The 15,972-nt window shown below is 40.3% G+C and overlaps 1 protein-coding gene across 1 annotated transcript; it reads left to right on the top strand.

The window, feature by feature from the left end:
* The first annotated feature begins 4,656 nt into the window (after positions 1 to 4,656).
* On the top strand, positions 4,657 to 10,542 carry LOC149454620 (matrix metalloproteinase-18-like). Its single transcript, XM_089687243.1, has 10 exons — positions 4,657 to 4,796; positions 5,500 to 5,744; positions 6,447 to 6,595; positions 6,685 to 6,810; positions 7,004 to 7,165; positions 7,277 to 7,391; positions 8,436 to 8,569; positions 8,769 to 8,928; positions 9,228 to 9,331; positions 10,278 to 10,542. Exons 1-10 carry the CDS (start codon positions 4,695 to 4,697, stop codon positions 10,427 to 10,429), a joined length of 1,449 nt encoding a protein of 482 aa, XP_089543369.1. The 5' UTR covers positions 4,657 to 4,694; the 3' UTR covers positions 10,430 to 10,542.
* Positions 10,543 to 15,972: the final 5,430 nt, after the last annotated feature.

Genomic DNA, 15,972 nt, shown 5'->3' with positions numbered 1-15,972 from the left:
GCAGACTGCTTCTACAAACATTTGTGAAAGAATGGGTTGCTCTCAGGAGCTCAGTGAATTCAAGCGTGATACCATGATAGGTTGCCACCTGTGCTAAGTCCATCCATGAAATTTCCTTTCTACTAAATATTCCACACTCAACTGTTAGTGGTATTATAACAAAGTGGAAGCAACTGGGAATTACAGCAACTCAACCACGAAGTGGTAGGCCACATAAAATGACAGAGTGGGGTCATCGCATACTGAAGAACACAGTGCGCAGAAGTCGCCAACTCCTCCAAACTTCATGTGGCCTTCAGATTAGCACGACAACAGTGCACAGAGAGCTTCATGGAATGGGTTTTCATGGCCGAACAGCTGCATCCAAGTCTTACATCACCAAGTGCAATGCAAAGCTTTGGATGCAGTGGTGTAAAGCACTGTAGAGTAGTGGAGACATGTTCTCTGAAGTGGCGAATCATGCTTCTCTGTCTGGCAATCTGATGGATGTGTCTGGGTTTGGCAGTTGCCAGGAGAATGGTACTTGCCTGACTTCATTGTGCCAAGTGTAAAGTTTGGTGGAGGGGGGATTATGGTGAGGGGTTGTTTTTCAGGGGTTGGGCTTGGCCCCTTAGTTCCAGTGAAGTGAACTCTTAAGGCATCAGCATACAAAGACATTTTGGACATTGTCATGTTCCCAACTTTGGGGAACAGTTTGGGGATGGCCCCTACCTGTTCCAACATGACTGCCCACCAGTGCACAAATCAAGGTCCATAAAGACATGGATAAGCAAGTTTGGGGTGGAGGAACTTGACTGGCCTGCACAGAGTCCTGACCTCAACCCGATATGGCTATATTAGGTTAATCATGTCACAAGCATCCCTGTCCCTTTGTGTATGTGCAGCTGTTGAGCAGGAATACCCTGCCCAAAGCTGATTGGCCTGGCATTGACAGGGACCTTCCAGGATCCGCCAACATGTGTTTGGACCAAACCCAAGAAGAACCAAAGCAAGAGGGAGAATCTCCTTAAGTGAGACATGGACACTAAACAGCTTCAGAGAGGTTCTGATCCTCAACTACTCCACCCAAAAAAATGACATACCCTTTGGGAACAGAATTATGAAATAATGCAACTAAAATCCTGAAAAAAAAACAATTGTTGTTGCTATTGGTAATGGTTATAGAATAAGCAACTTGTTTAAAATTAGTAACCACATATAAACATATGTCTCTTACTGAGATATAAACACAGCCTAAGGAATATAAACCCAACAGAATTCTGTTATTCCCATAGCATGTCAGGAAATGGGGAGGATGTTACTATCTGTGTAAAGATCAGGCTGACTATCGTAATTTAAGGAAAGGAAGAAGTCTATAAACTCAATAACACAGTGACTCATGCTTATTTGGATTCACACAAATGTGTTGGTGACAATGAAAGGCATACTAGGCAGCCCAAGAGCCCACATATGTTGTAACATACGGGATAATTCATGTGCAGGCCATTTGGCATACACATACTTGTTTGTAAATACCTAAAAAGAACTGCAGGCTAGATCTACAGCTCAGTTCTATTCATAGAAGTTGAAAACTAACTTATCTAAGTAATCTTTAGCTTTTAATGCTCTGTTGGGGAAAAAATGTGCCCTCAAGGACTGTGGTCTGTAAGTAAAATATCCCAGCAATATAGTGCTGCTCCTGTGTAGTAAAGAGCCCATCTAGCTATTACACATAATGGTGTTTAAGTAAACAAAACACTAGATACCAACTCATGCATAGAGAAGAAAGTACTGTTAGGTGCTAGGGCATACCCTTCAAAGCTCCCCCTGAATACGCTGGACTATCAGTGGAAGCCAAAAAATATTTATGCTCTTAAATAAGAGTGCAGCTGTCTTTAATGATTTTATATTATTTAATAAATGTCTTTTGAAAATAAAATATATTTATATAAATAAGCATAATTTAATTAGTTAAAAATATATCTAAACCCACAAACACAAATGTAATATATTGCAGTTTTCCAGCCCATAGATCCCCGGTGCCCAATTTGTGGCTTGGGGACCGCATATGGCCCTTTGGCCCTTTTTTGGCAGCCCTCGGGACCCCTGCAAACATGAATCTGTGTTTCCCTATTGCCCTGTTATTGCAGTGATTTGTAGCAGTCTCGTTCTCTATGTCTCCAGTCTATGAATGTCTCCTTAAGCATGTCCCAGTCAGTCAATGAATGTTTCCTGGAGCATGTCCCCATTCTCCAACAACTCCTATAGCATGTTCACAGTCTCCTGCAGGATGTCCACGGTCTCCGATCAACTTCTGTATTATGTCAGCAGTCTCTGACCATCTCCTGTATTATGTCAGCAGTCTCTGACCACCTCTTGTATCATGAACTACAGTCTTTGATCATCTCCTGTAATGTGTCCGCAGTCTCTGACCATCTCCTGTATTATGTCCATAGTCCCTGACCACCTCTTGTATGATGTCTACAGTCACCACTAACCATTTCTTGTATTATGTCTGTAGTCTAACCATCTCTTGTATCATGTCCATAGTCTTTGACTGTATCCTGCTATGTGTCTGTGTCCCTGACTCTGAATATTCACTGGATTTTATTTGTAGCCCTTTGATGATTTTGAGTGCCCACCACAACTACCTTAGATGGTGAAAATGCATTGGATTCCATTTTTCAGGCCCTAGGTTGCTACCGTCCGTCCACCATGTAATGGAGATGAACAAAGGCAGACATGTGTGATGTTTAGCCTGGGTGACAACCATGGCTTCCTGCATACAATATAGTGGAGAAATGAATGTAGTCACCCAGGGACAGGAAGTGTGCTATTCACAGCATTACCAGGTGAAAATTGAAGAAAATATGTCTGAGTTAAAAAATAAATAAATAATTGAATGCAGCCAACTAAGGACCAAACCAGTAACTTGCAATATATATTTGATTTTAGGTTTTGGGTTTAGATACACTTTAAAGGTTCTTTCAATCCCTTCACATACTTGGATATGTGATTCAGACCACTGTGTACAGTTTGATATCTATTTAGCAACCTGGCATAAACCTGTGATATCTCTGCAGTGGCCAATGTGTTGGAGCACAGGTAATCCAAATATTCGGTAATAAATCGGAGTGTGGAATATCTCCTGCGGCTGTGGAGAAGAGCAATGGCAGCATTTCAGCACAGAGGCTGCCAAAATAGTAAGTATAGAGCCTGCACATTTACAGGGTGCATTCTGTATAAATAAACCTGTGGTGACAGCGGGCCACGTAGAGTTTCGGGGCTTAATGTATGATAGACTAGGGAGTTTTAAAAGTGAAAGAGATAAACAAAAATGGCAAAAACCTAGACAACATAGGATTTAGAAACTGAGGACATATCACACTGTATCTGAGGGGGGATCAGAGAATGGATAGAACAAAATGTTTTTTCTTTATAATAAGTTGTGGGTGTAAGCATGAAGCATACTGTAGGTGAAAAATAATAATAAAACATTAATTAATACTAGCAAAAGTGTACGGGTTCCAGAATGGGAAGGGTTGAGGATATAACAGACAACGCTAAAAAAGTGTCTTTGTAGACATTATGTGCAGGAGAGGAGCACAAAGGGTATGACAGTGGGCAGTAAGTACAGGAGAGTAACATGGAGGGTATGACAGTGGGCAGTGAGTACAGGAGAGGAACATGGAGGTTATGAAAGTGGGCAGTATGTACAGGAGAGGAACGTGGAGGATATGACAGTGGGCAGCAAGTACAGGAGAGGAACATGGAGGGTATGACAGTGGGCAGTGAGTACAGGAAAGGAACATGGAGGGTATGAAAGTGGGCAGTAAGTACAGGAGAGGAACGTGGAGGATATGACAGTGGGCAGCAAGTACAGGAGAGGAACATGGAGGGTATGACAGTGGGCAGCGAGTACAGGAGAGGAACATGGAGGGTATGACAGTGGGCAGTGAGTACAGGAGAGGAACATGGAGGGTATGACAGTGGGCAGTGAGTACAGGAGAGGAACATGGAAGGTATGACAGTGGGCAGCGAGTACAGGAGAGGAACATGGAGGGTGTGACAGAGGGCAGTGAGTACAGGAGAGGAACATGGAGGGTATGAAATTGGGCAGTAAGTACAGGAAAGTAACGTGGAGGGTATCACAGTTTACATAATACTATCCTTCTAAAAAGATAAAACAACTGTGCAAAAGTCTATAATAATAAGTATTATTATTACTATTATTAACATTAGTAGTAGTAGTTTTGCAATATTATTATATTTATTAATAAACATAATAAACACACATTTGTAGTAGTATTATCATTATTATACTTTAGAATTTTCTAATTTGTAAATCTAATTCATTATTATTTACCATTTAATTCCATTTTTAAAACATATGTGAGAATTATAACAAATTTACCACCATGTCCATTTTGTAAGCTTCACACCAAAACCTCTTCCTGATCATTAATCATGTAAAAAAGAAAAAATGTTGCACAAGAGCGGGATTTACTTAGTTTGCACTTTGTCATAACTTGTTGTCAGAGAATGAAGTTTATTTCTTTTTGCTGTGATTGGCGGAAGTTGTAAATGGTGAGTCACTTTCTGCAGATTGGCTCATGATTCCAGGTATGGTATAAAAGGAGAAGCCTGGCACTCAGAAAATCATAGGAAAGCAGAAACTCCTAGAAAAACCCAGAGGGAGCATAAGATTTCCAGAGATGAAGAGCTTGTTTCTCGTGGTGCTACTTTCAGTAGCATACTGCTCAGCTTTTCCAGCTGAAACTTCACAGGACAACAAAGAGGATGCCAAGTTTGCAGAAGTGAGTATATTAAAGGGAAAGTATAGTTGTATCTGTTTTTTTTTATTAATTTGAAAGGGATCAATTTAATGTAGATCTTGGCAAGTTTGAAAACCTTTTTCCATTGTATTTCTTATAATCTTTATATGTGATTGGGGCAAGTCATACTTTGTACCTTTATTAATGCTCTCTGTGCTTCTTGTTAAGTAGTGCGGTATAATGACTACCCATTAAAGTGGATCTTCACCCTTAAAAATAGGTTTCCTCCTCTACACCCCCCCCCCTCCTTTCCTCTACACAAATATCTAGTTCCTGGTAAGCAGGGGCGAAAAAATAATGGGGGGTGAGAGTTCCTCTTTAATATACCCTTAGTGTGAACATCTACTAGACAAGTCTGACCAATACTTACAGACTTTTTTAAATGTTAGCTAAGAGAGATTTAATTTATTTAGTTAAGACCACATTACAATAACATTACAAATACACAAGGGGACATACTTATAAGGCAGTAATCTTCAGAAAACATTCATTGGCAGTGAATCGATGTCTATCATATATATTATAGCATATTTTCAGTCTTTTGCAAAATGTTGGATGAATCTTTAATGATTTTCCATTTTGACGATGTCTTTTTGTTTAGTCCATATATTCACCATATTTTCTCTTGAACCCCTTGGAAATACAAAGTTAAAACTAACAGAGATTTCTTTTTTTTTATCTACAGGAGTATTTGAAAAAATACTACAACCTTAAGACAGATGGGGTGATCCAGTCCAGGAAAAAAACTATTACTCAATTTTCAGAGAAGATTCGCCAGATGCAGGAGTTCTTTGGTTTGGAAGTGACGGGAAGACTTGACCCGGACACTATGGAAATGATGCAGCAGCCCAGGTGTGGGTTTGCCGATGTGGGTGAATACAGCATATTCCCCGGAAACTCAGGATGGAAGAAGAGAGATCTGACATACAGGTAACATTTCTTTTGTGTTACCTTTACAAACATTTATATATGTAGGGTTCGGGAGGACAATGGTATAGTAGGTTGCAAGATAACATCAGTTTATCTCATAATTGTATCTCCAGCCAAAATGTTTTGTTTTTTTATTTGGGATGGGCAGGTTTAGTATTAGTACACCTGGCAGGTTTTTTATGGTTTTCTATTACACTGCTGGGGATTCGACTCTACCTGTCTTGATAGTCATTGTCATTAAAAAGTTGACATTTGAACAGGAAGTGAGGGAAAATCTTCCAATGGGGACAGCTGTTTTGATGGATATATGTAAAAAGGAAATTTCCCCACACTTAAGAGATTTTCCCTCACTTCCTGTTGTATCTCTGGGACAGGAAATGAGGGGAAATCTCTTCAGGAGTAGACTTAAAAAAAAAACCCAACCAGACAGTGGTTCTATTTTGGCTGACTTTATCCCCTGTCTTGAATATGGAGTATTGAAGTAAGGTCATACACCTGCAAAGCAAACTGACATCAGCATCCATCAGCCTGAAATGTTAGGTAACAAAAAACTGTTTATTGGTCATACTGTAAGCTCTACACATAAATAAACCATTCTGATAGTAACTAGCATGTTAATTATATAGGACAACATGTGGTTCCATGTCAATGTCCCTTTACAAAGAATTTGAAATAATAGAACAATCTGATTTTTTTATTTAGAATAGTGAATTATACACCAGACATGCCCGCTGCTGAGGTGGATGCAGCTATTCAAAAAGCCTTCCAGGTTTGGAGTGATGTGACCCCCCTGACCTTTACTCGAATTTACAACAGTGTTTCCGATATTGAGATCTCATTTGCAGCACAAGGTATGTACATAAATTAGTTTAATGTCATATCAGATTATAAACCTTTATATCATGCAGAGAGATACATTTTATATTTTCATTTTTAACAGTGCACAATGACTTTTATCCATTTGATGGTCAACATGGAACTCTGGCACATGCTTTTGCCCCAAATGTTGGAATTGGAGGAGATGCTCACTTTGATGAAGATGAAACATGGACTAGCGGATCTAGAGGTGACTTTTTTTCCTCTGTTCAGTAGTGAACAAAGTATTTGTAATCACTGCAAGATTATAATCAAATAATGCAAAACATTATTCCTTTAGTTAGAGTATGCTAACTAAAGCCATTAAATGGTATGCACCACAGAGATATGTTACAATACATTCATTTACAGTGCCTATTCTAATTTTTTTTATGTCATTTAAGGTTATAACTTGTTCCTTGTGGCTGCGCATGAATTTGGCCATTCCTTGGGTCTCTATCACTCTAACGATCCCAGCGCCCTCATGTACCCAACCTACCACTTCATTGAACCCAGTGAATTCCACCTGCCTGACGATGACGTTAGAGGAATTCAGTCACTCTATGGTAAGAGAAAAAAATGAATTACCAGATTCTATTAGAAAGTTAATGAGCGAGTCTATAATTTATAGAAAAGGTTGCCATGTCATAATATTCAGCCTTGGTACTTTATTGCAGGAGCCAGAGAAGTCCCAGTGGTTACACAACCTCCAAGCACTCCTTCTTCCTGCCAGGCAATCACTTTTGATGCTGTGACAACTTTGCGGGGAGAGATATTATTCTTCACCAACAAGTAAGCTTTAACTTTCATTTCCATTTTTTTTTACTTTAATGGGAATTTATGGTGTTTTACATTTTTTTGTACATAGTGTATATGAAAATGTGATGAGCTTAACGTTATCTGGCTGTATTGCTAAACCACTGATTGTAATATATATCAAACCACTTACCAGCCCTTGTATACAGAAATGTGTTTATCTGTATAGTAGTTCCAAAGCAGTGACTCACAGTACCAAAGCTAGATAGACAGTATGGCATTTTAAGGTGGAGAGGCCAGCAATGGTGGTCTCCTCGACTCCCTTAGAAGACTTCTTTATTTTGTGACCAATCTGTGTTAGTTTGATAAAAACACATTTATATTTATTTCTTATAAAAAGTGATATATTTATGCAGTCACACTTGTTAATTATGTGCTTCCTGCCTAGTAGTGCTACAAAATGACTGTTCCTTGCTGCTTCTCTGCACCATGGACCGATAAGTTGGGTATAACATGAATAAAACTTGGCTGTCTATAAGGATAAGCAGACTTATCTAAGCAGTCATTGAACAGGGAAGCTCTTCACATGTTGAGCTGGGAACTTTCTTTTCTTTTTTTGACAAGCTCTTCACATTCACTAATACATACAGTAGACAATAATTAGATTGATCATTTACAAATTTGTATGTGAAATGCAATCATCAAAAACAGAAGAGAGTGCATCTAAAAAGGGAAGAGTCATGGCAAATTTCATTCTGTTATATCTATTAAAATAGTTACTCCCTAGTGTTACTTAGATTAAAAAGCACATTGGACAGCTGATATTAAATTCGATGATGTCACACATAGTTCTCACAAATCAAGGGGCTTGAAAACATGCTTTTTAAATAGATATTAGCAATATGAATTTGAAAAGAAGGAACAGTGGAAGGCTACATTCTATTCACCTTTGTAAACAATATTACTAAGTAATAGAGAGGAATAAAAATTGAACATAACAAGATTATCTTCATGCAATAGTCTTAGATTTACACTAAAAATATACAAAGATAAATTATTGAACTCTTTTGTATTTTGTAGAACTTTCTGGCGCCAGATTACTCAGAATGCACAGGCTGAACATCATTTAATTAAAACATTTTGGCCTGCCCTTCCAAATCACATTCAAGCTGCTTACGAGTACAAAGAAAAAGACAGGGTTCTGGTCTTCAAAGGTGTGTACTTCTTATTTGTCTGTGGAATATCATGAAAATTGTATAGGCTATCTAGTTGTTAGTAGATAACCTTTTTTTGTGCTCATGTTGGATACAATTTATGCCAAAGCACATTCTGGAATGTGTGAAGTAGTTTTTTTGTTGATAATAAATGGATTGCTATATTTTAATCAACCCAATATTCTTTTTTTAAATTTAGGTGCTAAATATTGGGTTATCAATGGTTATGAAATCACAAATGATTCACCCAAAAGCATCTATGACTTGGGTTTTCCCAGAACTGTTAGGAGAGTTGATGCTGCAGTCCACGATGAAAACACAGAAAAGACCTACTTCTTTGTGGATGACAAATTCTGGAGGTAAGACTAGAGTTTATATGACACTTTTATCTAAAATCATGGGAACATTTTAACTGGTGTTGCTTGGTATGGATAAAATAAAATGATATAGTACTTACAGTTAACATGTGCCCAGATGTGCACTAAAGTACTTTCATATTCTGAGTAAGCAGTAAAAGCACTTGGTAAACTTACTCACCTCTGCATCTATAAGCATTGGGAAGAAATTCACTTTCATCTTCAAGGATCTTTGATAATAAAGAATAATTCACGAGAATATTGGAAAATCGTCTCTTCTAACCTGTCTGGTTTTTTTTCAGCTTTGATGAAGAAAAGCAGGCAATGGAGTCTGTTACTCCTAAGAAAATAATTGATGGCTTCCCTGGTGTTGGAAATAAGGTTCATGGTGCTTTCCAAAACGATGGTAAGTAAATAAAATAGGACTGTGCATTTAAGGACCCATTACGAGTCAGACCAATAAAATAAACACTTCTTCCTAAATGTTCAGCAGGAAGATAAGATGATACATACAAGTATTTATTTAATTCTCAGAGCCATGTGCACACATCAGTGCGTTAAAGTAGCACAAAGTAAAAACTCAGGAAGAAAACAAAAGATTTGTGCAATTGTGTGTAAAGAATGATGGGTCTTGTTTTTTATGTGCATCTTAAAATATACTCATGCCGTTAGCCATGCAGGTCAAAGCACTGAAACTTTAAATGAAACAGGTTTCATTTAAAGTATATCCGAACTCAAGAAAAAATTAAATTGCAGCTTACCAGTCCTTAGATGTGGTGGCTGCATTACTTTTCCTTTATCGGGTATTTTTATCTTTATTTTCACCTGGTGATCCTGCCAGTAACACACTTCCTTTAATGACAACTCACTGTAAAGTATCTATAAAAAAGCTGTGTTGTCACCCTAGACAGGAAGTGTGTTAGGACTTTACAATCATCCATACTATAGAAGGAGGCATTCTGTGTTCACAGTTCACAGGTATTATGTACTGGGACCACTAGACTGCTTCCAAAGGAAGTTACAAGCACACTGGATTTCTTGCAGGATTTTTTGCACTTATTGAAGAGATATAACAAAACATTTCAATGGTATATTTTAACAGCCCAAAAAGGAACACATAAGAAAAATTAATTGATAGGTTTTTACACACATTTTAATGACTCACCAGCAGCACATACTCACCTCTGCTCCATTTAACTGTCAGTCATAAAAATGATTACTCTTGTCTTTTGATTAAGTGTGGTGGTGGTGGTGGGGGGGTATGTTGCATATCCAACCAATATGAAATGACTTAATTTAAAAAAGGAAGGGGAAAAAAACTGATAAAATAAAATAAATTTTTTTCTTCTCAGGACTTCTTTATTTCTTTGATGCTTCCCGTCAGTATGAATACAGCACCGCTAAAAAGAGAGTCACCCGTTTACTGAAGAGCAACAGCTGGCTGAAGTGTGGAAATGTAATTAACAACAGAGTGGTCAGACCGAAGAAAGCTCCTATAAAATAATTTATGTCTACTGCCTTTGTCATATTTACATTTATTTCTTTAACTTATGATAATATTTTAAATATTTAAAATTTTTATGTTTATAAAATAAATTTTGTATGATATAAGTACAACTTCTTGTTCTTTATTATAGGACATTGGGTAAATAATTGCTTTACATCTTAACCCCCTACTAGGCCATCTTGCCCATAAATGCACAACTTGGACATCTCTAACCTCTATGTGTTTTCCATGTCATGCTGCAGCTGAATTAGTCCTCCGTAACTTACAGCAAAGGGCCCACTCTGCTGAGATATACTGTTCAGAGTTTCACAGGTAGGCCCTGGAATCTGAATGGAATGACACAACACTTCACAGCCAAATCTGAATTGGCCTATTCAAAGACAATTAACCACTTCAATACCAGGCACTTTCACCCCCTTCCTGCCCAGGCCACTTTTCAGCTTTCAGCCCTCTCACACTTTGAATGAAGATTGTGTACCCATATGAAATTTTTATAATTTTTTACAACAGATAGAGCTTTGTTTTGGTGGTATTTATTCACCACTGGGTTTTTTATTTCTTGCTAAACAAACGGAAAAACTTGAAATAAAAAAAAAACTTTTTTTTGTTTCTGTTATAAAATTTAGCAAAAAGGTAATTTTTCTTCTTCACTGATGTGCGCTGATGAGGCTGCAATGATGGGCACTTATAGGCTGCACTAATGAGGCTGCACTGATGAGGCTGCAGTGATGTGGCGGCACTGATGGGCACTGATGGCCAGTGATGAGGTGGCCTTGAAGGGCATTGATAAGTTGCACTGATGGTCAGTGATGGGCACTGATGAAAAGGCACTGATGTGGCTGCACTAATAAGGTGGCACTTGATGGGCACTGATAAGCAGCACTGATGGGCACTGATATGCTACACAGATGGGCACTGATGAACAATAATATGCTGCACTGATGGGCACTGATATGCTGCACTGATGGACACTGATTGGCACAAATGGGGCTGTACTGATGATCAGCACCCTGATTATCAGTGTAAATGTCCCCTGTCACAGGAAAGTTGGTTATCAGCGTTCCTTTCCTCAGACAGTGACAGCGCTGAGGAATGGAAATGCATATAACAGGCATTTGTTTAATTAATCAGCTGTGATTGGACACATGGTAAAGAGCCAACATTATTGGCTCTTTGCCCTGATCGGTGATGCGCTTTGTCCAAGGGATACAGCTTACCACAGATCGCCGCCTTGAGCACCCCCGGGGGGCACTCATGCATGGCAAGAATTGGAGGACATCACATGATGTCCTTCCAGAACAAGATTGGTCCTGCCCGGCTGTCATTGTACAATAGGTTGGGCAGGAATCGGTTAAAGATGCTTTGGCCAACTACACCTACCAAACCTCATTGGAGGAAGCTTAAGCCCTGAGGATGATGGCCACCTGATCCCGGAGCTCCAACACACGGAGGACACAGCACCTGACATAAGCAGGGAGAGCCGCCGTTGCCATGGGGAAGGCTGACAGGAAAGCCTCGGCCCCACGATCGCAGTCCCTCTGCCCGATGAGCGGTCCCCTAAGCCATAGTATATCGGAGTTTTTCTGGTCCCAGGCCCTGGAGTACACTGCGGCCTCCTCCCCTGCTGCCTCCTCCCACTCTGCACACAGAGCATCCTGTTCTCGCAGCAGGAGCCCAGCTGCCACAACACATCCCTCAGCAGGATCCCCTCTTACTATGGGGGATCTTAAAGCAGTGGCACTGGATATCATAGAGACCCTCTCTGCAACGATTGCTGATTTGCATATTGACATGCAGGCAGTGTCACAAAGATTAGAAGCAGTGGAGGACAAAATTATCACACAGGATCTTGCCCTACATGATACGCGCCAACTGGTAGATATGGTAGATTGAGGACCTGGACAACAGGAGGCAGTGTCACAACTTAAGGATGTGTGGCGTACTTGAGGCGATTGAGGCGGGTCAGTTACCACAAACGGTCCTAACCATTGTTAACGATCTACTTGAAAGACCCCAGGAGTCACCTATTGAGATTGAACGTCTCAGCAGGGACACAGAACCCCCATGAGATGTAATCTGCTGCCTAGTGGATTTCCGACTCAAGGAAGAATTATTAAGTAGAACGCGAGAAAGAAATCACATTATTTTTAACGGAGCAGAAATTAAATTATTTCAAGATCTTTCACATATCCCCCTTCAACGCAGAAAGGACTTACATCCCTTGCTTGATCTACTTTGCTCCGCGTATTGCATAGCGTATTGCTGGAAATTTCCGTTTGGTCTTTCAGCTTCACACCTGGGGCGAGTGGCTATCCTGAGATTCCCGGAAGATGTACAACCATTTTGCGAGACCTTAGATATACTAACAGATATCCCAACCCCCCACTGACTTCTCCATCACATCCAACAATGCCACTATCAGGCCCGCCCCGAGTACTTGGTGTCATTCTGGACTCCAACCTATCCTTCCAGCCCCAAGTCCAATCACTAACAAACTCATGCAGACTCCACCTCCGCAACATCGCCAAAAATCTGCACGTTCCTAACCCCAGAAACCACTAAACAGCTCATCCACTCCCTCATCATATCACGACTCGATTACCGCAACTCCCTCCTCACTGGCCTGCCTCACCACAGGCTATCCCCGCTCCAGTCAATCCTGAATACGGCAGCCAGACTCATTCACCTTACCAACCACTCCATTTCCGCCACCCCCTCTACCAATCCCTCCACTGGCTTCCGATTGCACAACGGATTAAATTCAAAATCCTATCACTGACGTACAAAGCTGTCCATCATACTGCCTCAAATTACATCACCGACCTAATATCCAAGTACCACCCAACACGCACACTCCTCTCAAGACCTCCTTCTCTCTAGTTCCCTGGTCTCCTACTCCCATGCCGGCCGCCAGGATTTCTCCAGGGTGTCACCCATCCTCTGGAACTCCCTACCCCAATCCATCAGACTTTCACCTACTCTGCTCTCATTTAGGCGCACCCTGAAAACCCACCTCTTCAGGGAAACCTACCCCACCCCTTGCTAATTGCTGACCTCCTCCACTCTTCCTACCACTCCATCCCCCACAGCTATCTCCTCCTCTACCACTATCCCCTCCCTCCTAGATTGTAAGCTCGAAGGAGCAGGACCCTCGAACCCTCGTGTAGTGTATTGTTATTGTACTGTCACATGTACTGTCCCCCATTGTAATGTACAGCGCTGAGCGAACCATTGGTGCTTTATAAATACTGTATAATAATAATAACAGTAGACCTGCCCAATTGGTTCGGGGACCTCCGCGTACCACCCCAGACAGGGGATGACCACATGGAAGCCCAGCCATCAAGACACCCTGGAGGAGCGTAGACCTTCCCCCCGACCTCCGTCTTCACCGACCAGGCACAGACCCACCATCAGGGACAGTCTTCCAGCATCCCCGGCTCATCGCAAGGCGCATCGCAAATGACGTTTTCTCTACTTCAGAGTTTTCACTGTATTTTTTTCTGTAGAATGTCTGATCATTATCTTGATCCTGTCTCCCACTAATCCTCATGCGAAGGCCGTTTGACTTCCCTTTTTTGAGGTTCTGGGGTATGTGTGTCTCAAAAGGCTCTTAATACTCATCCATGCTACATGTTATGTTTATGGTTCTACTAGGTTATAGTAATTATCCATATTGAATGTCATCTCACACTCTCAGCTGGCTGTTATCTTACATTGTCATGCAAACTGCAGGGTACAGCATTTAGTGACCTGCTTCCTCCACAATTGATAAGTAGCACCCTGCTGTATAGTGTTGGATAAAATCACATATGTTACCGCCTTATTGGCCAGGCTGTGAAGAATGCTAGTATACACTAGAAATGTTCTCCGTACTTATGTTTCATTTAACTATTTGCAGAATGTTTAAATGCAGATTTATATATTTTTGATAACTGGAGCCTTAACAAGCACTCTGGTACAAACACTCCTCAGTCCTATCCTTGAAAAGAGACCTCACTTTTAATTAGCGTCCCGATAGTGAGACATGATACAAAGTATGCTTATATTATAATATAGTAACTTGGTGCTGCGCTAATAATTAATCCTTTGGAATAAAATAAGCAGAAAAATATCACAAAAAGAGCATATAAATCTCAAAAATAAATATAGAACAGAATACACATGAAAATAATATATAACCGTGGAACCCCCAAAGTACTAGATCTAGAGTGTTACCTATATGCACATTGAATAGGTGACTAATGGATATCAAATTTTATATATATATATATATATATATATACAGTATATATATATATATTGTGTTTGAAATGTTGTTTTATACTGCTGTGAATGTTCAACTATCTACTTTGGCGATACACAACCCCACTATACTATCACACCGTGATTTTTATACCCGCTGATGTTCTTTTAGGGAACGTTCTACTGATACATCACATCCTCCCATTTCTCTACCATCTCCATTGTTGAGTAGACTAATTGGGATACTGCACATCATTCATCCACACCATGAATACTCCCCATACTTTTGCTCCTCCCATAACCATATATGCTCTCCCTACAGCATCGTGATGCTTTTTCCGTTCCTCCGTGTGTTGTTGTTTCCCTTCTGTCTGAACCCAATAGACCCATAATTATTTGCATTCGCATACAATACAGGTGCTAGGCTGTTGTCTTTGGGACTCACTCACAACCACACACAGTGGACTCCCTAGAGTCCAACTGACCCTGTCCACACCAGGGCACAAACAGTAAAACAAAACAACAACAAAACAAATAACAGAATAAAAGACAACAACAACGGACGGAGTAGCTGGACTACCCCTTCGCCGGATTTTTTGACCAGTTCTCCTGTTAACCCCTTTTAGTACTCTGTACAACTGAATAGAGGTGCTTATTAGCCCTCTTTTCTACCCCTCTCCTGCATTCTTGTCTCCACCCCCTCTCTTTATCTCCCTCTATTTTTTGTGTGGCTCTAAATATCTGACCGTGTTTCCCCTGTTTATTACTCACTTTCCTCAGTGATAGATAAGACATACTGACGCTTCCTCCGTACATAGGAGACAATGCCTCTCACAACCTTGCATGCTTCTCATATGCTTTCAGTAGCATCTCTCAACGCTAGAGGTCTAAATCTGCCCGAAAAAACGCTCACAAATAATGACTTATATGAAAAAGCTTACGAGCAGATGTGATTTTCATTCAGGAAACTCACTTCCATGCTGACCATGTCCCTAAATTTTCCAATGCAATGTACCAGACAGTATATCATGCAGTCAATACAGAGGTGAAAGCAAAAGGTGCATCCATTTTAATTACTAAGAGACTCCCGCTTACGATTACTGATTCTCTGGAGGACGCAGAGGGTCGGTTCCTCTTCCTTAAAGGTCTCCTCCATAGCAGGCTGATCACACTAGCTAACAAATACTTTCCAAACAGCATTCTGATTTTGGGTGGCGACTTCAATGTGGCATTAAACCCTCTGGAAGACACCTCGTTGGGTACATCTTCAAAAACATTTTGAGCACTTAAACAGA

The sequence above is a fragment of the Staurois parvus genome, unplaced genomic scaffold (genome assembly GCF_062004578.1).
Source record: "Staurois parvus isolate SC_StPar_1 unplaced genomic scaffold, SC_StPar_1.0 ptg000422l, whole genome shotgun sequence".
Classification (NCBI taxonomy): Eukaryota; Metazoa; Chordata; class Amphibia; order Anura; family Ranidae; genus Staurois; species Staurois parvus.
The sequence above is the reverse complement of the archived record's forward strand: the minus strand, read 5'-3'. Positions and strand labels throughout refer to the sequence as shown.

What these genes read in the sequence shown, in the direction of transcription:
- LOC149454620 (XM_089687243.1), top strand. Translation starts at nt 4,695, where the DNA reads ATGAAGAGCTTGTTTCTCGTGGTGCTACTTTCAGTAGCATACTGCTCA. An exon ending in GATCTCATTTGCAGCACAAG is followed by an intron (nt 6,596 to 6,684) that starts GTATGTACATAA and finishes CATTTTTAACAG; the next exon opens with TGCACAATGACTTTTATCCA. An exon ending in CAGGGTTCTGGTCTTCAAAG is followed by an intron (nt 8,570 to 8,768) that starts GTGTGTACTTCT and finishes TTTTAAATTTAG; the next exon opens with GTGCTAAATATTGGGTTATC.